Source organism: Ranitomeya imitator, chromosome 8 (assembly GCF_032444005.1).
Source record: "Ranitomeya imitator isolate aRanImi1 chromosome 8, aRanImi1.pri, whole genome shotgun sequence".
Classification (NCBI taxonomy): Eukaryota; Metazoa; Chordata; class Amphibia; order Anura; family Dendrobatidae; genus Ranitomeya; species Ranitomeya imitator.
Genome location: NC_091289.1, coordinates 49,551,654 through 49,576,167, shown reverse-complemented (window position 1 = coordinate 49,576,167; position 24,514 = coordinate 49,551,654). Strand labels below are relative to the sequence as shown.

Genomic DNA, 24,514 nt, shown 5'->3' with positions numbered 1-24,514 from the left:
GCATACATATGCATCCCATCATTTATAACTCATTCCGCAATTTTTGTGCCTATGTTGCGTTTTTTTTCTGGGGGAAAAACGCATCGCAGTAAAAAACGCAACATGTTCTGCACATGTCGTGTCTCCTCCTTTGATGTGGGCTCCGGCGCTGAGCCCACATCAAAGTCACGACATGTCGGCTGTTTTGTACAGCTGACATGTGCGCGCAATAGCGGCAGGTGAAATCGCAATTCACCCGCCGCTATTAACCTGTTAAATGCCGCTGTCAAATGCTGACAGCGGCATTTAACTACCGCTTCCAGCCGCGCGGCCAGAAATGGGCGTATCGTCCACCCCCGTCACATGATCAGGGGTTGGCGATGCGTCAGGATGTTCACCATAGAGGTCCTTGAGACCTCTATAGCTACTGATGCCGGCCCGCTGTGATCGCCTCCCTGTGGTCGGCACTCATAGCAAGCCTGTAATTCAGCTACGGAGCAGCAATCTGATGATCGCTGCTATGTAGCAGAGCCGATCAGGCTATGCCAGCTTCTAGTTTCCCATGGAGGCTATTGATGCATGGCAAATGTAAAAAAAAAAGTTTTTAAAAATATGAAAAAAAAAAAAAAAATTAAAGTTTAAATCACCCCCCTTTTGCCCCATCAAAAATAAAACAATAAAAAAATCAAACCTACACATATTTAGTATCGCCGCGTTCAGAATCGCCCAATCTGTCAATAGAAAAAAACATGACTGACATGTGCCCACAATAGCGGCAGGTGAGATCGCGATTCAACCGTTCCTCTGTATGTGTTTTCCGTCCGGCGGAAACAGCTGTTTTGACGGATCCTGCAAAAAAACGGATGAAACGTGTGGCTATCCGGCGCTAATACAACTCAATGAGAAAATAACGGATCCGGCGGAAAAAAACTGATCTGGCAGAAAAAAAAAGTAAATTGTGGAAAAAAACGGATCTGGCGTGAAAAAACGGATCCGGCGGAAAAAACTGATCTGGCAGAAAAAAAAGGAACTTGTGGGAAAAAAACGGATAAGGCAGAAAAAAAACGGATAAGGCGGAAAAAAAGGATCCGATGGAAAAAAAAAACTGATCTGGCAGAAAAAAAAGGAAATTGTGGAAAAAAACGGATCCGGCGGGTAAAAACAGATCAGGCGGGAAAAAAAAGGATCCGATGGAAAAAAAAAAACTGATCTGGCAGAAAAAAAAGGAAATTGTGGAAAAAAACGGATCCGGCGGGAAAAAACAGATCCGGCGGGAAAAAACAGATCCGGCGGGAAAAAACAGATCAGGCGGGAAAAAACAGATCAGGCGGGAAAAAACAGATCAGGCGGGAAAAAAAAGGATCCGATGGAAAAAAAAAAAACTGATCTGGCAGAAAAAAAAGGAAATTGTGGGAAAAACCGGATCCGGCGGGAAAAACCGGATCCGGCGGGAAAAACCGGATCCGGCGGGAAAAACGGATCTGGCGGAAAAAAACGGATTCTGCAAATGTGCTCGCAGGATGCGTTTTTTCCCCATAAACTTGTATTAGCGACAGATCGTGACGGATGGCCACACGTCGCGTGGTCGCGTCCGTCGTGCAACGGATCTGTCGTGTTTTGGCGGACCGTCGGCACGAAAAAACGTTCAAGTGACCTTTTTTTGTCCAGCGCGTCCGCCATTTTCTACAGCGCTGCCAAAACTCCGCCCCCTCCTTCTAGACTTCAGAATGGGCAGTGGATGTGTTGAAAAACTGCATCCGCTGCCCACGTCGGGCACAAATTTCACAACGTGCGTCGGTACGTCGGCCCGACGCATAGCGACGGACTCGTACCGACGCAAGTGTGAAAGAGGCCTTTGTGAGGGTTGAATTTAAAAAAACCAAAAAAAACCGCGTGGGCGCCCGTGCAATTTTCTGCGCCAGAGGGGGAAAGCCGACGGCCGGGGGCCAATATCTGTAGCCTGCTATGAATATCAGCCCGCAGCTGTCTGTATAGCCTTTACTGGCTATTAAAATAAGGGGACCCCAAAAAAAAAAATTGCGTGGGGTCCCCCTATATTTTATAGCCAGAAAGGCTACGCAGACAGCTGCAGGCTGATATTCATAGCCTAGAGAGGGGCCATGGATATTGCCCCCCCAGGCTACAAATACCAGTCCGCAGCCGCCCCAGAAATGGCGCAATTCCGGCACTTAGCCCCTCTCTTCCCACTCCCGTGTAGCGGTGGGATATGGGGTAATGAAGGGTTAATTTCACCTTGCTATTGTAAGGTGACATTAAGCCGGGTTAATAACGGAGAGGCGTCAATAAGACGCCTATCCGTTATTAATCCAATAGTAAGAAAGGGTTAAAAAAAACACGCACACATTAGGTAAAAAGTATTTTAATATTCTTCATTTCACCATACTTACCATACTTCAGCGCCTGCAAAAAACGTAAAATAATAAACCATATACTACCTATCCGCAGTAGTCCAATTAATATCGAGTGTCCCACGACGATCTCCCCTATAGAACAGTGACATCGGGTGATGTCACTGCTCTATAGACAGTGACACTGACAGGAGACAATGGCTCCTCCAGTGCATCACTGAGAGGTCACCTTAGGACAAGGTCTCACTTTATGGCAATTGCTGCCTGGGAAAATTTCTCATACAGCAATGGCATAAAGTGAGACTAGGGACTTTTTTTTTTACAGCGGCGGAGGAATACAGTGGTGGAAGGATACCTTCCTGCTGTCATTGTGTTCCTGGAGCCCCTAGAGAGCAGTCGCATTATCTGATGCTGCTGCTCTCCACGGGAGATCATCGTGGGACACTCGTGGATTTCTGCGGACAGGGAGTATATTGGTTGTTTGTTTTTTTAATATTTTTTTTACAGATGACACTGGCTTCGGGGAACAAAGTGACAAGTAATGGCGAGTATGAAATCTATGTTTAATGTACTGTATGTCTATATGTATGTATGAATGTATTGTATGTTGCATGTATGTGGCATGTATGTGGCATGTATGTGGCATGTATGTGGCATGTATGTGGCATGTATGTGGCATGTATGTGGCATGTATGTGGCATGTATGTGGCATGTATGTGGCATGTATGTGGCATGTATGTGGCATGTATGTGGCATGTATGTGGCATGTATGTGGCATGTATGTGGCATGTATGTGGCATGTATGTGGCATGTATGTGGCATGTATGTGGCATGTATGTGGCATGTATGTATGGAGTATTTTTTTTTTTTCATTCAACACATTAGCCGGATGATGGGACTATTACTGTCCCATAATTGGCTAATGTGTCAATCACTGTCATTATAGCAGGAATCGTCTGATGGGACTTGTAGTCCCATCGGACGATGCTTGCATACACGCATAGAGACCCCCCCACGCTGCAGAGACCCCCCCACGCCGCACAGAGACCCCCCCCCGCCGCACAGAGACCCCCCCACGCCGCACAGACCCCCCACGCCGCACAGAGACCTCCCCACGCCGCACAGAGACCTCCCGACGCCGCAGAGACCTCCCCACGCCGCACAGAGACCCCCCGATGCCGCACAGAGACCCCCCCACGCCGCACAGAGACCTCCCCACACCGCAGAGATCCCCCGACGCCGCACAGAGATCCCCCCCGACGCCGCAGAGACCCCCCCACGCCGCACAGAGACCTCACCACGCCGCAGAGACCCCCTGACGCCGCAGAGACCTCCCCACGCCGCTCAGAGGTCCCCGACGCCGCACAGAGACCCCCTCACGCCGCCCAGAGACCCCCTCACGCCGCCCAGAGATCCCCCACGCCGCCCAGAGATCCCCCCACGCCGCCCAGAGATCCCCCCACGCCGCACAGAGACCCCCCCACGCCGCACAGAGACCCCCCCGACGCCGCAGAGACCCCCCCCACGCCGCCCAGAGATCCCCCCACGCCGCCCAGAGATCCCCCCACGCCGCCCAGAGATCCCCCCACGCCGCACAGAGACCCCCACGCCGCACAGACCCCCCACGCCGCCCAGAGATCCCCCACGCCGCCCAGAGATCCCCCACGCCGCCCAGAGATCCCCCCACGCCGCCCAGAGATCCCCCACGCCGCCCAGAGATCCCCCACGCCGCCCAGAGATCCCCCCACGCCGCCCAGAGATCCCCCACGCCGCCCAGAGATCCCCCCACGCCGCACAGAGACCCCCACGCCGCACAGACCCCCCACGCCGCCCAGAGACCCCCCCCACGCTGCCCAGAGATCCCCCACGCCGCCCAGAGATCCCCCCACGCCGCCCAGAGATCCCCCCACGCCGCACAGAGACCCCCCCACGCTGCACAGAGACCCCCCCGACGCCGCAGAGACCCCCCCCACGCCGCCCAGAGATCCCCCCACGCCGCCCAGAGATCCCCCCACGCCGCACAGAGACCCCCACGCCGCACAGACCCCCCACGCCGCACAGAGACCCCCCCCACGCCGCACAGAGAGGGAGAGTGACACAGGGGGAGAGTGCAGTTTACCGAGATCACTGGGACTCTGTGCAAGTGGGGAGGCGGAGACAGAGCAGGAGAAGCACACAGGGCAGAGTGTGAGGAGCAGAGGATGTCTGCCCAGAACGTGCAGTGCCTGGAGTACAGAGGAGCAGTGAGGGCTTCTTCTCTCCTGTGATAGAGAGTAAGTGGAGCTCGGCAGATAGCACAGGGCTCTAATAAAATGGCAGCTAGTCACACCTACAGCAGTGAGTTGTGCAGCCCACAGAGGCGTGCCCAGCTCACTGCTAATGCTGCTGCAATGTTACAGATGGGGTCCGAGCCGGTCTATTATCTCCTATGTCCATGGGGTGCCGTAATCTGACACTGATAGTGCCCTGCTACTGCTGCAAAACCACGATGTCAGCCCCCAGTGCATTCTTTCTACTCATATATCACACGAAATCTGTTTTACATGCATTCAAATCTGGGTTATAACAGCATGTTATGCTACATTACATTGATTAATTAATGATCTACAAACGCGGTACCTTCCCTTTAAAGCTTTAGTGCTCAATGAAGAAGTTGTTTGTCTTTAGTTCCTGAATTCTGTGGTTTTAGGCAGCAAGACATAGCATAGTTGAAAGGTTCCCTATCAATGGGATTGCGTCTGTCAAGTAGTAACCTATACATGGCATGCTAAAAATAAATACACCACAAAAAAAAACACCTTTCTTAAAGGAACCCTTCATTTATCAGATCCGTAATAGCGCAGTTCTATAAAATGCCTCTCATGTGTCTATGTGCCACTAAAACTAGTAATGACAAAATCACGTGTTTCATAAAATCAGAAATATGTCAGGACTGTTTTACCATTGAATATACTGGTATGATTATATATGCCTTAAAACAATAATAAAAAAAAGTCGAGCTGTCCATTTTGTTTATATAGCTTTCCATAGACAGTGGGGACCCAGATCCTGCTCGGCCCTCATCTATTTGTATGTCCGCTGACACATAGGAAGGTGAACTACAAGAGTTTGGTACACCTTGTCGCGGTGAGATGGCTTTTACGCTTTTTTGATCACAGTAGTGTTAACCGACTACCCCAATGTTATTTACATGTAGTATTCATTTACTACAGAGGATTTGCTCATTTTTTTTAACCTTCAGTTCTGTCTTACATGGCCACAGTGTGAATGTGCGCTTATGCATTGCATTTATGAGCCAGAGCATATGTTGGTATTTTTTTGGTTTTCCATTACATACATTTTCTCTAAGTTGTGTCTTAAGTCCAAGCTCTACATTCAGATTAGATTTACTTACGCTGTGAGCGCCGAGGACAGCAGAGTCCAAAGCACATGCAGAGAGATTTACAGCAACAAGCGATAACGCCGGCAACAAGAATGAAGAAGAGTACGATGCCACATCCAACCACAAAGTAAAGGCTATTGAAAAAGGGGAAAAAAATAAAATAAAAGCCTAGTTCATTTAAATACAATTACCGGTATATATGCTCTACCCTATTCAATTCTCAGTTTATTTATATACAATCATTATACATGCTTTGTCATATTCAATTAAAATTCTCATTTTTAATAACTATATAAAAAAGGTATTAAACCCATTAGATGAATTATTCATGAAATTAAACAAAAAAACAAAACACAAGTATGGAAGAAACACACTAAAAAAAATACCAATAAGGAATTTAGATTGTGAGCCCCAATGGGGACAATGATGATGAATGATGTCAGTATAGTGTTCTGGAATTAATGGCGCTATAAGAGTAAAATAATATTAGAAGACCATAAGTCTTGATTGCAAAAGAATGTAAATTACTTGTTCAAAATGCACATGAATTGGGACTGGTCCAGTTGGGTGCCCGGTAGAATGTTGCAGTATCGGTTTGTGCAGGATCCGGCGCAGAATGAAAGGACACAAGTCTGCCCTCGATGGAGCGTAAAGTCAGATCCCACGTAAGGCGCGCAGTCATCACCGAACACTAGAAAATATACAAGAATTACATAAAGCTTCACAAGTATTACATCAACGGGCAGCATTTGTGGTTACCGAGAGCCCACATATTACTTTTATTTCTCCAATTTACAGCGGGTGCGCTGCGTAGGACAGAAGAAAATGTTTTACTTCTCCATTTTCTAAATTTAGAGAATCCTGCCATATAACAGATGTGAGCAGACGAAAGGGAAACATCTGTGCCTCCAACCCTTCAAACAACATTACATATTGGATCATATCAATGAAGGTCAGAAGACAGATACCGGAGAGGTCCACTCATATTAGATTACTCACCATGGGTCTTATTGATCTTCGCAAATTTGAGTCATTGCTGCACAAAAGCCATTTCAGAGTTATACCGTATTTATATTTTGGAAGGTATATGTGGGAGGTGCATATGGGGTTGCAGGCTATTTGGGAGGGTGAATGTGGGGTTGCATGCTATAAGTGAGGGTGGGGTTGTAGGCTGTAGCTGTGGGGGTACAGGTAACATGTGAGGGTACACATGTAGTTGTAGGCTATATGTGAAGTTGCAGGTTATCTGCTCCCTTTAAGAACGAAGAGAGCGGTGGTGCGCATGATCCAAGGCTCTTCAGAACAGCAAGGCAGTCGGACCCCCCCAAGCAATTGTCCGCTATCCAATGGACATGAGAACAGCCCTTTAAGCAATAGAACACTATAGTACTGAAACTGGGCTGCAACCGAGAATGCAAGAGCTAATATTTCATTGCCTCTACAATGTATCCACCTTTAGGCATGAGTTTGACTTAAATCATACCCGTTGGAAGTTCAATTTGCATAATTTCCCCTGCAAAATTGTGATTATTGGCAAATATACGCCAACAAGATCCCTCTCCCCCTCCATTATCATAGTGATGCCACACAGATCACTTCCCCAGTGATCAGGGAATGAGAAGACAGCAACACAATACACACAGACACCGCTCGGTATTAGTAGCCATTTCACTATTATTTTTTAGGTCTTCACCCTCTGCTCACTCTCAGTTTAGACAGCACTACTTTCACACTAGCGTCGGTATGGGGCCGTCGCCATGCGTCAGCCCGACGTACGGACGCACGTTGTGACAGAAATGAGGGCAGCGGATGCAGTTTTTCAACACATCCGCTGCCCCATTGTAATGTCCGGGGAGGAGGAGTTCCAAAAACACGACACATCCGTCGCACAACGGACGCGACGTGTGGCCATACTTCGCAATGCGTCGCTAATGCAAGTCTATGGAGAAAAAAACGCATCCTGCGGGCACATTTGCAGGATGCGTTTGTTCTCCAAAATGACGCATTGCGACGTACACCAAACAATGCTAGTGTGAAAGTAGCCTTAGGGAGCTGCAGAAAATAAAAAACGTAATCCTATTAAAAAAAGAAGTTGTTTAGAATAAAAGCCTAATTTTCATTATGTAATTTTTTGGCAATCCATCTACTTCAAAGGGTTAATCCTGGCCTCTAATTTCAGGAGCGCACCGCTTCCCTGCCTCCAGGCTTCCAGTTTCTGGTGGGATGGTAGGCTTCTGAAGTACAGGACAGCAGCAGAAGTCTGAACTATGCACTCCTCCATGCAGCAATCTACCAGCTTCAGAGCAGCGCTTACAAGCTCTAACACAAAGCTTTCACGAGCACGCTCTTTAAATAGGAAACCGACAACCTCTTAATAGACTGCAGAAATAGCCGACAACCTAGCTAACAAACTGTACATAAAAGGGGGTTGTCCACTACTCGGACAACCCCCTACTCAAGCCATACCTTTTAAAATAAACACTCATTTCCGGTGTTGGCGCAATTCCGGCGGTGTCGATGCCATCTCTCCTGATCGTATAACAGTGTGACATCATGCGAACCCTGCAGCCAATCAGCGCCAATTCTTTCTCTCCGTTTTCGGACAAATTGCTTACTTAGAGACACTGCTACTGTCTTCCTCCGGATGTATCCGTTACGTCCGAAGGAGGGGAGAGTGAAGCAGACTGATTAGCCGCAGGGTGTCTTGTGACTTCACACTTATCGCCAGGAGAGAAAGCATTAACACTGTGGAAAGACAGTCAACATTGAGTGTGATTTTAAAAGTAGGAACGTATGGATTGAAAAGGGGTTGTCCGAATAGTTGACTCCTTTGAAGCAGTAAAAATCCCTCCATTCTTGAAAAAACCGAAAGGATTTTTGCTAAGAGAAATTGTAAAATTACTTGTTTTTACAAATACTTTGTAATTTTACAAAATGAAGAGAAAACCCCTTAAACTTTATATTTATCAGTCACGATTCAGCATGGATGAATATTTACAGATCTCACACTTTACTTTTTATTTTGCCATAACAATGAGTTCAGACAAGGAGTAATTTTGAAGTGCAAATTAAATTGCAGTGGTGTCCTACAGAAAACATGCTGAAGGCCAAGATAAAATATGAGTCATCCTCAAATATTCGCCGTTTCTGCCCTGTGAGAATAAAATGGATTCCCAATAAATGTAACCATATATTTGCACTTGTATGAACACGTTGATTTTCCAGGTCATATTCATAAAGACTAAAGACTGATACTCACAGACACCAGTTTTAATAAGATACTGTAGGTGCACCGAATTTATTCTGAGGCAAAAACCTAATAAATTTGGTGCATCTATTGACACCCACAAGGCAAACAGTAAAATCGGCGTAGAACAAAGGGTAGTGTACATTTGGGAAAAAAATTTACCGTATACCAGTTTCTGGCATAAATTATAGTGAATTTTCTTAGCTATGAAAAGCTGCGAACCTTCAATTTGCCAGTAAGTTGTTGAGAGACGTGAAAAGTTGGGAAACGTTGCAACCGATGAAAAACGCTGTCCACCACAAGTGGTCGTGGATTCAGCCGCATGGAGAACCTCAACGTGGGGACGAACACCAAGCCAAAGCCAGCACAAATTCACACCTGCTCATAGGAGCCATAGGTTTAATCTTCAATCCAAATTGCAAATTTTTTTTTGTTTTTATTTTTTTTTTTTTTAGAGACAGGTGGCTTTTAAATAAAAATTGGTGCAATTCGCTACAACAAAAATAGGTTTAGACTTGTTGCTGAAACATCAGTCTTCATAAATGATGACCTATATATTCCAGGAGTACAAACTTACTTGACAACTGTACTGAATTTGCTGGCAATTTTATAGATATACGCCCAGAAAATCCCGAGTGGTTCCACATAGATCTTTATTTTAAACACAATTATTCATATCTTCTCTACAGCAAACGCTGCTGCAGGGAAGATATGAATCGCGGCTTCAGCACCAGATGCTGGTACGTGTGGTACCCAGTGGGCACTTCCGGTACCGATTTTTTCCGGTACCGGAATTATCTGGACGTGTGAGACTGGCCTAACATAGTGCCGTCAAAATTTTTCACAGACCCATAGACTTGCATTGCCTATTTTGAACCCACACTCGGATCAATATCAGGCAGGTCTACGAGATTTTGCACGAATCGATCAGTCGTAAAAAAAAAAAAAAAAAAAAAAAAAATCAAGGACATGTGAACAGTCCCATTCATTATTACAGGCACGAATGCCATGTGTGAAATACACTGATATCACACATGCAAAAAAAGCAAAAAAAAACGGAAGGTCTGAATGAGCCCTAAATTGGGATATTTCCAGGTGGGTTTGGAGCCACTCCAGGGTGGGATTTAGAGGGAGTGTCCACTACTTGGACAACCACTTCTTGATCTAAATATTTGATAGATATATATATATATATATATATATATATATATATATATATATATATATATATATATATATATATATATATATATATATATATATATATATTATACACTCCTCAAAAAAATAAAGCAAACACTTAAACAACAGAATATAACGCCAAGTAAAGCAACACTGTTTGACAATCAATTCACATGCTGTTGTGCAAATGGAATAGACAACAGATGGATATTACTAGCAATTATCAAGGCACACTCAAAGGAGTGGTTCTGCAGGTGGGGACCACAGACCACATCTCAGTACCAATGCTTTCTAGCTGATGTTTTGGTCACTTTTAAATGTTGGTTGTGCTTTCACACTCGTGATAGCATGAGACGGACTCTACAACCCACACAAGAGGCTCAGGTAGTGCAGCTCATCCAGGATGGCACATCAATGTGAGCTGTGGCAAGAAGGTTTGCTGTGTCTGTCAGCGTAGTGACCAGAGGCTGGAGGCGATACCAGGAGACAGGCCAGTACACCAGGAGATGTAAAGGGGGCCATAGGAGGGCAACAACCCAGCAGTAGGACCAATACCTCTGCCTTTGTACAAGGAGGAACAGGAGGAGCACTGCCAGAGCCCTGCAAAATGACCTCCAGCAGGCCACAAATGTGCATGTGTCTGCACAAATGGTTAGAAACCGACTCCACGAGGATGGTCTGAGGGCCCGACATCCACAGATGGAGTTGTGCTCACAGCCCAACACAGTGCAGGACACTTGGCATTTGCCACAGAAAACCAGGATAAGCAAATTTGCCACCCGGCGCCCTGTGCTCTTCACAGATGAAAGCAGGTTCACACTGAGCACGTGACAGAGGTGACAGAGTCTGGAGATGCAGTGGAGAGCGATCTGCTGCCTACAACATCCTTCAGCATGACCAGTTTGGCAGTGGGTCAGTAATGCTGTGGGGTGGTATTTCTTTGGAGGGCCGCAGAGCCCTCCATGTGCTCGCCAGAGGTAGCCCGACTGCCATTAGGTACCGAGATGAGATCCTCAGACCCCTTGTGAGACCATATGCTGGTGCGGTTGGCCCTGGGTTCCTCCTAATGCAGGACAATGCCAGACTTTATGTGGCTGGATTGTGTCAGCAGTTCCTGCAAGATGAAGGCATTAAGCTATGGACTGGCCCGCCCGTTCCCCAGACCTGAACCCGACTGCACACATCTGGGACAGCATGTCTCGCTCCATCCACCAACGTCACGTTGCACCACAGACTGTCTAGGAGGAGATCCCTCAGGAGACCATCCGCCGCCTCATCAGGAGCATGCCCAGGCGTTGTACAGTAGGGAGGTCATACAGGCACGTAGAGACCACACACACACACACACACACACACACACAATACTGAGCATCTTTTCCTTGTCATGAGAATTTCCACTGAAGTTGGATCAGCCTGTAACTTGATTTTCCACTTTGATTTTGACTATCATTCAAAATCCAGACCTCCACGGGATATTCATTTTGATTTACATTGATAATTGCTATGTTGTATTGTTCTGAACACATTCTACTATGCAATGAATAAAAATTTGCAAATGGAATATTTTATTCAGAGATATCTAGGATGTGGTATTTTAGAGTGCTCCCTTTATTTAAAAACAAAAAAATATAGTTCTTACCGATAACGGTATTTCTCTGAGCCCATGACGGCACCACGGAGAGAGGGGATCCGCCCACCAAGGACAGGAAACCTACGGATAAAAAGGCGGTACCACTCTCCTGCATCAGTTGTTTACATAGATAATGATGGGAGACTACTAAGACATTTGTAAAAATTTTAACTGTTTAGCATAACAAGATACCGCGTGACTTTAAATTATAATAGACTATGGCACTATTCCATGTGTGCACCCATAAGTGAAGGGAGGGAATGTACGGGTGCCGTCATGGGCTCAGAGAAATACCGTTATCGGTAAGAACTATATTTTTCTCTGATCGCCCATGACGGCACCACGGAGAGAATTACATAGATAGTACATTCAGGGAGGGACCACTGCCTCCAGAACCCTTTTACCAAAAGTAAGGTCTGAAGAGGAGATTAGGTCCAATCTATAGTGCCTATAGAATGTGGATGGTGAGGACCAGGTAGCAGCTCTACATATCTGGTCTATGGAAGCTCCGGCCTTCTCCGCCCAGGAAGTTGCTACTGCCCTTGTTGAGTGAGCTTTAACCTCCCCGGGAACGGGCATCCCACTTGCTGAGTATGCTAGGCTGATGGCGTCCGTGATCCATCTTGCTATGGTGGCTTTAGATGCTTTTTTCCCCTTCCGGGGACCCTGGAAACACACAAACAGAGAGGAATCCTCCCTACTCTCTCTAGTGACTTCTAGGTAATGTAAGAGACATCTCCTTACATCTAGTGTATGTAGATTTTGTTCCTCCTTATTTTTAGGATTGGGACAGAAGGAGGGAAGAGATATCTCTTGAGACCTGTGAAATTTTGAAGCCACTTTCGGGAGATATGCTGGGTCTGTTTTTAAAACAACCCTATCCTCTAGAAATTGTGTGTGAGGAGGCCTGGCTGAAAGGGCCTGCAAGTCGCTGACCCTACGGGCAGAAGTAAGGGCGACTAAAAGAGCTGTCTTGAGGGATAGCGTTTTTATTGTAGATTCATGTAATGGTTCAAATGGAGGACTAGTCAGGGCTTTAAGGACCAAATTTAAGTCCCACTGAGGAACCACTTTTACTGGCAGAGGCCTAGATCTTCCTGCCGCCCTAATGAATCTAGAGACCCACCTATTTGAAGCCAAGTCAAAATTAAATAGAGCACCTAATGCTGCCACATGGACTTTTAGGGTACTGGTGGCTAACCCCATTTCCAACCCGTTTTGCAAGAACTCTAAAATGGCATTAATAGGAATTTCTTTCCCTATTTTAGCGCCTGAAACGGACAGGAACTTTTTCCATATTTTGCCGTACTGTTTTGTTGTAACCGGCTTCCTACTTTTCAACAGAGTTGAAATTAACCCTGAAGAGAACCCTCTGCTTTCTAATATTTTCCTCTCAAGAGCCAGGCTGTCAAGTGTAAGTTCTTGACCCGCGGATGATAGATTGGGCCCTGTGACAACAGATCCTGTAGGTCTGGCAATACCCAAGGGTCGGATATCGACATCTTTCTCATCCATGAGAACCAAGGTCTCTTCGGCCAGAACGGGGCAATTAATATGACCAACGCCCCGTCCTCCCGAATCTTCCTCAGCACTGCTGGAATCAAAATGAGAGGAGGAAAGGCATAGACCAGATGGTGACCCCAAGAAATCAGGAAAGCATCCAGGGCTACTGGGTTCCCCATGGGAGATAGAGAGCAAAAGGCGGCTACTTTTTTGTTTAAATGGCTCGCGAAGAGATCTATTTTGGGAACCCCCCATTTCTGAGTGATCTGGGTAAATATGCCTGGATTTAGTTCCCATTCTCCCTGTTTTAGGCTGGAACGACTGAGGAAGTCTGCCTTGTAATTGTCTATCCCTTTTATGTGTAGACTTGTCAGGGATAGAAGGTTGTTTTCGGCTATCTGAAGTATCGAGTTGGCCACTTCCATTAGACTTTTGGAACGGGTACCCCCCTGATGGTTTATATACGATACTACCACCTGATTGTCCGACATCACCCTCACATGGTGAGATTGAAGGACCCCCAGGAATTCCTGAAGGGCAAATTTTACTGCCAGGAGTTCCTTCATATTGGAGGAATTGTTTGCAAGGGACGGGGACCAAATGCCCTGAGCTACAAGGTCGCCCAGATGAGCCCCCCACCCTGAGGGGCTTGCGTCCGTTGTTAGGACCTTTGATATCGGGATTACCCATGGAACTCCCTGGGAAAGATTTTCCTGCAATGTCCACCAAGTTAGAGAGAGATTGGTGCGAGGAGACAATGTTAACCGCCCGTCTAAATGCTCTCCTAGGCGGATTTGCTCGGACAGTAGCTGCCATTGGAGATCCCTGGAATGTAGTTGGGCCCACTGGACTGCCGGGATGCAAGAGGTCATAGAGCCTAACAGTGACATGCCCTGTCGGAGAGTTATAGAGGGGAGAGATTGTACTCTTGATGCTAAGCTTTTTATCTTTTGTAATTTGCCCTCTGGGAGCCGGCATTCCATTTTTCTGGAGTCTAGAGTGAGACCTAGGTACTCCTGAACCTGAGAAGGCACCAGTTTGGATTTCTCTAGGTTTATTAGCCAGCCCAGGTTTTTTAGAGATTGAATCACTAAATCTAGCTGATTCTTGCAATGTTGCTGGGAGGAGCCTATCACCAGGAAATCGTCCAGATATGGAACGATCAGGGTGTTTTCTTCCCTGAGGTGAGCCATTACCTCCGCGACCAGCTTTGTAAAAACCCTCGGGGCTATTGCTAGGCCGAATGGAAGAGCTGTAAACTGGAAGTGTCTTAGGACTCCCTTGATGTGGATTGCCATTCTGAGGAATCTCTGGTGATCCTTGTGTATTGGGACGTGATAATATGCGTCCTTCAAGTCCAGGACCACCATGAAACACTGAGGAAACAGCATTTTGATTGATGACTTTATCGTTTCCATTTTGAATGCTTGAACCTCTAAGTAATTGTTTAGATTCTTCAGATTGATAATGGTCCTGAAGGAACCATCTGGTTTTTTCCTCAGGAATAGAGGGGAATAGTACCCTTGCCCTCTTTCTTGAGGGGGAACTTCTAGGAGTACTCCTTTTTTTTACTAACCCCACAATCTCGTTTTCTAGAGTTAACTGTTCTTCTGCTGAGGATCTGGTAGATGTTACCTTGAAGGAGGGACGAGGGTACCTCTTGAATGTTAACCTCAGTCCTGATTCTATGATGTTTAGGATCCAATGACTGGAGGTGATCTTTTTCCAGGCTGGGAGAAAGAGAGATAATCTCCCTCCCACCTGGGGTGAACCTTCATTGTGGAGGTTTCTTGCTGTCATTGAGGTTTTTATTGAAGATAAATCCTTTATTTTTATTTTTCTTATCGTCCCACTTCCCCTGGCCTTTCCCTGGGTTCTTACGGAAAAACCTCTTGTTCCGAAAGGGCTTCCGATAAGAGGGGAGACCCAGAGAGGGGAAGGACTTTTTCTTGTCCCCGGCTTTCTCTAAGATGTCGTCTAGAGTCGACCCAAACAGAAACTCCCCTTCACAGGGGATGGTACAGAGTTTCGTTTTCGTTTGTAGGTCGCCTGGCCAATTCTTAAGCCAGAGGGCGCGCCTGGCCGCATTAGCAAACACTGCTGCTCTGGCGGATAGCCTGATGGAGTCGGCCGAGGCATCGGCTAGGAAGGCCGCAGCCCCCCTCATTACGGGTAATGTATCCAGAATTGAGTCTCGGGAAGTTTTCCCCTTTAACTGACCCTCTAGCTGGTTCAGCCAGATCATCAGGGAGCGCGAAGTGCATGCAGCTGCAACTGCCGGCTTCAGGCCTCCTCCCGCTGCCTCCCAAGAGCCCTTGAGAAATGCATCTGCCTTTTTGTCCATTGGGTCCTTCAGAACCCCCATGTCCTCAAACGGGAGGGCGAATTTCTTTGAGGCTTTAGCAATTGCCACGTCTAATTTCGGGGCCTTCTCCCAAAAGGAGCACGATTCTTCCTCGAAGGGATATTTCCTTTTTGGAGTTAAGAGAGTCTTCCTCATGGGCTTTTTCCATTCCTTCTTAATTAGGGCTGCAATTGCTTCGTTAAGCGGAAAAGCTCTCCTCTTTTTCTGTTCTAGGCCTCCAAACATAATGTCTTGTACTGTTTTTTTAGGATGGGAGTCTACCAACCCCATGGTGCTTCTTACTGCCTTTATGAGGCCATCAGTATCCTCTAGTGGGAAACAGTTATGTCCCCCCGAGGAAGAAGTAGATGATGAGGATGAGTCGGAGGAGACGGAGGACGCTGAACTCTCACTACCACTTTCGGATTTTGAGGCTGGAGATGGAGACCTATGCCTGGTCTTTCTCCTTTTTTTTCCACTTTTTAGTGACCTAAAAGTGTCCTCTACTTGTTCTTTAATTAGGCTCTTAAGATCTGAAGCAAACCCTGGAAGGTTTTCAGACACAGTTTGTTGAATGCAAGTATTGCATAGTCTTTTATCACATGTAGGTGGAAGGTCCTCTCTACAGATGGCGCAACTTTTGTGTTTAGTTTTAGCTACGCTTTTCCTCCCCTAAAAAGAGACAAATAACAATCTTACTGTCTCTGACATTCACGAAGATCCACTTACCACCTCCAGGACCCATAAATACCGATTGGGGGTTCTCTGCCTCTGGCTTTCTCCCCGACGCCGTACTGGACTCCTTACTGTGTTGAGACCTTTGGCGTTCTTTGCTGGTGTCCTGGTGCACTTTCTGCTGCCGCCTTTTTTGCTGCTGCTGCTGCTGTGGCGATACTGCAGGTGGAGGTGATTCGGGCGGAGGTGATGCTGGGTCACTCATACTGCTGCTGGTCTGCGTGCCTTGAACTCGGCTGAGTTGTCGCTCCTATTCCCCTTGAAGCTCCTGCCTATTACTGCAGAGCCACCAAGAGGATGAGGGTTCTACTATTTGAACCCTCCCGCCGCTTCCCTGCACCTGCGCAGTAGCGACTGATCATATGAGGAGCGGTCGGCGCCTGCGCAGTAATCCGACTCAAAAAACACGCTCTAGCGGTAATCCGCGCCATCCGACCGGAAGACCCGCCGGCGCCTGCGCAGTGCGCATCAAGCGCCCCGCCGAAACATACCGGCGGCTTCAGAAGCACCCCCGGCGCCTGCGCAATGCACACCAAGCGCCCGGCTGGAGCCACGCCGGCGCCTGCGCAGAGCGCGCCCCGGCCAGAAGCCCCGCCGGCGCCCACGCAGTGTACACCAAGCGCCCGGCTGGAGCCACGCCGGCGCCTGCGCAGAGCGCACCAAGCGCCCGGCCGGAAGCACCGCCGGCGCCTGCGCATACCGGCGCTCTGCAGACCTCGCGAGACCCAGCTGGATACCGGGCCTGCGCAAAGCAGCGCCCGGAAGCAGATATGCGCTGCTGACCGGCACCCCCGGTCCTATGCAGCCCCAGTAGCACAATACCTGCACGCCTGATGGCGATGCAGTGTGCAGACTGACGCTTGATTTAGGGAGGGTCGTGCTGCACCTCCCGCAACCACAGAGGGACCCCCCTGGATGTTGCCGCTGCTGCATCTTACCTGGGGAGGTGACCGCGAACTCCTTGTCACCTCCCCCGCACACCCTGTCGGCCCACTGGCTCCCAGCGGTGGCGCTTCGGGTCACCACCCTAGCCGAGGCAGAGGGACCCCAGCTGCCTGAATCGGACTGGTTGGCCCCGGATCCAACGACGAACTGGTAAGTCCGTAGGTCTCCCATCAAGGACAGGAAACCAACTGATGCAGGAGAGTGGTACCGCCTTTTTATCCGTAGGTTTCCTGTCCTTGGTGGGCGGATCCCCTCTCTCCGTGGTGCCGTCATGGGCGATCAGAGAAAAAAAACAAACACATATATATATACCATTCCAGTGTCAGCACTCATGGTCCTGGGGCTTATAGTAATTGTTAGAACATAATTGGTACATGCTGTATCTGAAAAACACACATAGAACACATAGGCGCAACACGGACGTGTTGTCGCTTCCCCAAGGCCATGCTCCCATGTGAAAGCCCAGGAGGCGTCCGCACAAAAATACACAGTAGCAATTTGCTCCATTTGTGCATTTTTGGTGCAGATTTGATGCCACTTTTTTTTTTTTTTGGGGGGGGGGGGTTTAGTACTATGTAAACACTGGGATTCTGCACAGAAATACATAATTAAGGTTTTTTTAACCTACTTTTTTCAGTTTCCCATAGAAGCCTATAGAGAACAAATGCACAAAATACAAAACAAAAAACGCACAAGTTAAGCAGCGTCTTTAGATACACAGTGGGCAGGAATGTTCATGACTTCTCTTGAACTATTAAACGAAGCAGAATTTTGGGAAATAACTCAGTGGGGAAAAAAAACGCAAATTACGCTACATGCGAATATTGCCTAAAGCTTCTTTCATACTTTGCTATTTAGCAGGTTTTTTGTCTTATAAATAATGCCATGAATCTAATGCATTTTTTTATAGGTTCTTCCCCCCTTCCCTATAAGAAAGTCTATGGGAACATGCCATACACATTGGAATTCTGGCATAAAAAGATTTGAAAGTAAAAAAGTTTTGGTAACTGCCGCTCAGCTCATTCAAAATAAGCAGCGGGATTCGCTATTGCACAAATCTTACTCCAGTTACTGGAGTAAGATTTGTGGAGCGACGTACGTCACTCATCCGATGCTCCCGATTCATTAAGATCCACCTCTTAGGCTACGTGCACACGTCCGGAATTGCCACGGAAATTTCCGCGGCAATTCCGCAACTGTGCCGTGAGTAAAACGCATGCAGAATTGGTATGCGTTTTCCCGCTAAACACTAGCGTTTTACAAGCGTAATTAGTTTGCAGAATGCTAGCGTTTTCCAAGCGATCTGTAGCATCGCTTGGAAAACTGATTGGTTGGTCACACACTGGTCAAACAGTGTTTGACAAGTGTGACCAACTTTTTACTATTGATGCTGCCTATGCAGCATCAATAATATAAAGATCTAATGTTAAAAATAATAAACAAATTAATAAATCGTGATATTCTCATCTTCCGGCGTCCCCGGCAGTCTTCCCGCTCCTCGCGATGCTTGCGTTCCCAATAATGCTCGCGAGACCGCACGTAATCACTGGGAACAGAAGCATCACGGTTTATTTATTTATTTTATTTTTTTTAACAATTATATGGTTCCCAGGGCCTGGAGGAGAGTCTCCTCTCCTCCACCCTGGGTACCAACCACACATGATCCGCTTACTTCCCGCATGGTGGGCATAGCCACATGCGGAAAGTAAGCGGATCAATGCATTCCTATGTGTGCGGAATCCCCGCGATTCTGCACAAGTAATGAACATGCTGCATTTTTTCCCGGAATGCTATTCCGCTGCGAAAAAAAAAAAAAACACAACATGTGCACAAAAATTGCAGATTGCATTCTAATAATAGGATGCTTAATGTATGCGTTTTCGCGGTTTTATCGCGAAAAATCCTGAACGTGTGCACATAGCCTTAAAGGGAACCTGTCACCCCCAAAATCGAGGGTGAGCTAAGCCCACCGGCATCAGGGGCTTATCTACAGCATTCTGTAATGCTATAGATAAGCCCCCAATGTATCCTGAAAGATGGGAAAAAGAGGTTAGATTATACTCATCCAGTGGCTGTCCGGTCCGATCGGCGTCGCGGTTCGGTCCGGCGCCTCCCATCTTCTTAGGATGACATCCTCTTCTTGTCTTCACGCTACGGCTCCGGCGCAGTTTGTCTGCCCTGTTGATGGCAGAGCAAAGTACTGCAGTGCGCAGGCGCTTGGCCTCTCTGACCTTTCCCGAAGCCTGCGCACTGCAGTACTTTGCTCTGCCATCAACATCATTACACATTTGGAGCATGCTCAGTCATTTGACGGACAGCGACGGATCCTGCGTCCATAGGCTTCCATTCTAGCCAACGGCAGACGCCGCTGGATCCGTCGCTGTCCGATTTTCTGACGCAGACAAAAAACATTTTTTGTACGGTTTCTCCAGACAACGGATAAACAAATTCTGACGGATCCAGTGCACGACAGGTAAAACGCGAGGCTATCCGTTGCTAATATAAGGCTACTTTCACACTAGCGTCGGTACGGGGCCGTCGCCATGCATCGGCCCGACGCACGTTGTGAAAGAAATTAACATTGTAATGTCTGGGGAGGAGGGGGCGGGGTTTTGGCAACGTATGCGCGGTCGAAAATGGCAGACTCGGCGCACAAAAAAACGTTACATGTAACTTTTTTTGTGCCGAGGGTCCGCCAAAACACGATGCATCCGTTGCACAGCAGATGCGACGTGTGGCTATACGTCGCAATGCGTCGCTAAGGCTAGGTTCACATTGCGTTAGTGCAATCCGTTTAGTAGTTTGCGCAAACGCAATGTCCAAAACGGGATTGCGTTTGGGAATCCCACTAGCGCAGATACCCGATCTGCGCTAGCGAAGAACGGACCCTGAACGTTGCAAGCAGCGTTCGAGGTCCGTCCGAAAATAACGGCACATCGCTGACGCATGCCAAAAATGGCATACGCTAGCGATGTGTTAGCGATCCGTTAGCACATTGCGGTCAATGGGTGCGCTAACGGATCCGTTACATAGCGTTAATTGCGCCAATTTCGACATGTAACGGATTCCGTTAGCGGACACCCACTAACGCAATGTGAACCCAGCCTAATGCAAGTCTATGGAGAAAAAAAACGCATCCTGCAGGCACATTTGCAGGATGGGTTTTTTCTCCAAAACCGACGCATTGCGACGTACGCCAAATAACGCTAGTGTGAAAGTAGCCTAAGTCTATGAGAAAAAGACAAATCCAGCGGGCAAATTCGCTGGATCCGTTTTTTTTTTTTTTTTCCTTTACAAAACGACAGATTTTGACTGAAACTAAAAGACTGAAGTGTGAAAGAGGCCTTAACATTGTTCTGTTGCTTTCAAGCCAACATCTGTTTGCCACAAGAAAGCAACAGGAAAAACAGCCAAAAAGACAAACAGCATTTTTCTGAAACTGTAACGTGTGAAACCATCCATAAGCATGTCTTACAAATACAATCACAAGTGTCCAGGAACAAAGGGGCCTTAGCGGCCATAATATACTAGGAGTTTATTGCAGACCTTCTCTACAGGACAGGCACTAACTATACTGTCAGTATTAGGCCTCGTTCACACGATCAGTATTTGGTCAGTATTTTATATCAGTATTTGTAAGCCAAAACCAGAAGAGGAAACCTATAATAGAATCGTGTCACCACTTCTGTATTTATCACCCACTCCTGGTTTTTGCTTACAAATACTGAGGTAAAATACTGACCAAATACTGCTAGTGTGAACGTGGCCTTACGGTCACTGTATACGCAGTCGATCATCCCCCACCAGTCAGTGCAAAGTGATGTGGACGCCATTATTTTGCACTTTTGCAATGACTCCTATCCTTTGCCCCCTCAGCCATGCTTTCCCGCCACATGATATGGATAAAACTTACAATGAGCGATGGAGTCTGTCCAGCCTGGCACTGATACCCACCTAGCGGGGTGCCCACCAGGCACAGGGCAGCCACCAGCAGGACCCCTTCTGTTTGCATGATGGACGCTTTTTGCAGAAATCCTGACCTTCTTGGTGGCCTGTGCTGCTTTCTGCAAACCTTCCTGCTTGCTGTGCCCCTCCTACAGTGAGCTGAGGCACAGGGAGGAGAAGGATGGATGGGAGGAGGGGGATCTGACTATTAACTGTTTGCATGCTATGTTGTTAGCTACGTAGTCAATGGAAAATGGAAGGGTGCTGGCAAAAATAAATGTAAAAAAAATAAAATAAAATAATAACAAACGCCTAGGAAACAACCAAACGTTGCTAAAAAAAATGCTAAGAATAATAAATATATAGACAGCAGTGCGTCAGGCTTCAGAAGCTGTGAAACCGAAAAAAAAATGAGATTTTTCCATTTTTCAAGCGGCTTCTGTGTGAAAGCTGCTCACTAGTTTGTGTGTAAAGTTAAAATAAAAAAAAGATGCTGACAGGAAAGATGCTGTGAAAACAACCAAAAAAGACACCAAAAGCAACGCTGCTCCAAAAGTCAGCGGGCACGCTATCATAGCAAAGACGGCGAGCGCAAATACCCAAAGGATACGCGCACACAATGTCTTTTTCAGAGGAATTCTTCATGGAATCTGCCTGAAAATGTGCAGCATAGCTGCCGCAAAAAAATAAATATCATGCACAGCAATGTAAAAGCGACATTGCTGTGTGCAGGAGTCGTATTTAGTTACTGCATTTCGTTTAACCACTTCAGGGTCGTTAAGTATAAGAGAAACTTTGCACTTTATATCTTTCTTTATCCATAACAGAAAAACACTGGTGATGCCACACCGATGGTAAAAACGGACACAGGGACCAAATACTGATGACACAGATGATAAAAACGGACACAGGGACCAAATACTGATGACACCGATGGTAAAAATGGACACAGGGACCAAATACTGATGACACACATGGTAAAAATGGACACAGGGACCAAATACTGATGACACCGATTGTAAAAACTGACACAGGGACCAAATACTGATGGCACCGATGGTAAAAATGGACACAGGGACCAAATACTGATGACACACATGGTAAAAATGGACACAGGGACCAAATACTGATGACACAGATGGTAAAAACGGACACAGGGACCAAATACTGATGACACAGATGGTAAAAACGGACACAGGGACCAAATACTGATGACACAGATGGTAAAAACGGACACAAGGACCAAATACTGATGACACAGATGGTAAAAATGGACACAGGGACCAAATACTGATGACACAGATGGTAAAAACGGACACAAGGACCAAATACTGATGACACAGATGGTAAAAACGGACACAGGGACCAAATACTGATGACACAGATGGTAAAAATGGACACAGGGACCAAATACTGATGACACACATGGTAAAAATGGACACAGGGACCAAATACTGATGACACCGATTGTAAAAATGGACACAGGGACCAAATACTGATGGCACCGCTGGTAAAAATGGACACAGGGACCAAATACTGATGACACAGATGGTAAAAACGGACACAGGGACCAAATACTGATGACACAGATGGTAAAAACGGACACAGGGACCAAATACTGATGACACAGATGGTAAAAATGGACACAGGGACCAAATACTGATGACACACATGGTAAAAATGGACACAGGGACCAAATACTGATGACACCGATTGTAAAAATGGACACAGGGACCAAATACTGATGGCACCGATGGTAAAAATGGACACAGGGACCAAATACTGATGACACACATGGTAAAAACGGACACAGGGACCAAATACTGATGACACAGATGGTAAAAACGGACACAGGGACCAAATACTGATGACACAGATGGTAAAAACGGACACAGGGACCAAATACTGATGACACAGATGGTAAAAACGGACACAGGGACCAAATACTGATGACACAGATGGTAAAAACGGACACAGGGACCAAATACTGATGACACAGATGGTAAAAACGGACACAGGGACCAAATACTGATGACACAGATGGTAAAAACGGACACAGGGACCAAATACTGATGACACAGATGGTAGAAACGGACACAGGGACCAAATACTGATGACACCGATGGTAAAAACAGACACAGGGACCAAATACTGATGGCTCACTGATGGTGAAAATGGACACAGACTAAATACTAATGACACACTGGGTAAAAAAGGACACAGGGACCAAACACTGATAATAATCTTTATTGTTTTATTTTTATGTAGCGCTAACATCATTGTCCCCGTTGAGGCTCACAATCTAAATTCCCTATCAGTATGTTTGTGGAGTGTGGGAGGAAACCGGAGAACCCGCAGGAAACCCACACAAACACGGGGAGAACATACAAACTCCGTGCAGATGTTGTCCTTGGTGGGGTTTGAGGCTTCAGTGCTAACCACTGCTCCACCGTGATGACACAGATGGTAAAAATGGACACACGGACCAAACACTGATGACACAGTGATGATAAAAACAGAGCACACACTGATGGCACCGACGCCGTTTTTATCACATACATGTTTTATACGGACGTGTGAAGGAGGCATAGGACAGTTTTGTGGGGGAAGAAACTTGTTACGCTAAAGAAGTGAATCACAAATCTGTAATTTTTCCAGTTTCTGCAACTCTTAAAAGTCGTTATGACTTCGTGGGAAGGACAGAGCCTTCCACCGCCCAACACATGCGCTAGAAGTTACACCAGAAATAGCTGATGTAGATTTGCCTGTCTGGTGCAGAGATTTGCCCAATTTCTTATCTTAGGCTGGTTTCACACTTGCGTTTCAAAACGCACGCGTTTAAAAAAAAACGCATGGTGAAAAAACGCATGTAAACGCATGCAAACGCTGCGTTTTTTTGACGCATGCGTTTTTGCATGTGGTGAAAAAAACGCAGCGTTTTGACGCGTTTACATGCGTTTTTTCATGCGTTTGCGTTTTTTAAACGCATGCTGAGAAATGTGTGACAGCTGCCAATCATCAAAATAAAGTAAAAAACCCACTATAAACAGAAATAGTTAGGGTTCATAACCCTAACCCTAAAGGGATCCTAACCCTAACCCTACCTCTAACCCTAAGCCTAAAGGGATCCTAACCCTAACCCTAAAGGGATTAGGGTTAGGGGTAGGATCCCTTTATGGTTAGGGGTAGGGTTAGGATCCCTTTAGGGTTAGGGGTAGGGTTAGGATCCCTTTAGGGTTAGGGGTAGGGTTAG

The 24,514-nt window shown here is 46.7% G+C and overlaps 1 protein-coding gene across 4 annotated transcripts in view; it reads right to left on the bottom strand.

Moving 5' to 3' along the window:
- Positions 1 to 21,423, bottom strand: part of LOC138647690 (protein shisa-4-like) — a 29,712-nt gene extending 8,289 nt beyond the window's left edge. For 3 of the 4 annotated variants that reach the window (XM_069736888.1, XM_069736891.1, XM_069736892.1), the window contains exons 1-3: positions 21,271 to 21,417; positions 6,259 to 6,421; positions 5,743 to 5,864 (exon numbers count right to left, since the gene is read on the bottom strand). In XM_069736888.1, the coding sequence (XP_069592989.1) occupies positions 5,743 to 5,864; positions 6,259 to 6,421; positions 21,271 to 21,328 (343 nt within the window). In that variant the 5' untranslated portion in view covers positions 21,329 to 21,417. Of the gene's footprint in view, positions 1 to 5,742; positions 5,865 to 6,258; positions 6,422 to 21,270 lie in introns of all 4 variants that reach the window. The other variant, XM_069736889.1, reaches the window with a different exon arrangement.
- Positions 21,424 to 24,514: the final 3,091 nt, after the last annotated feature.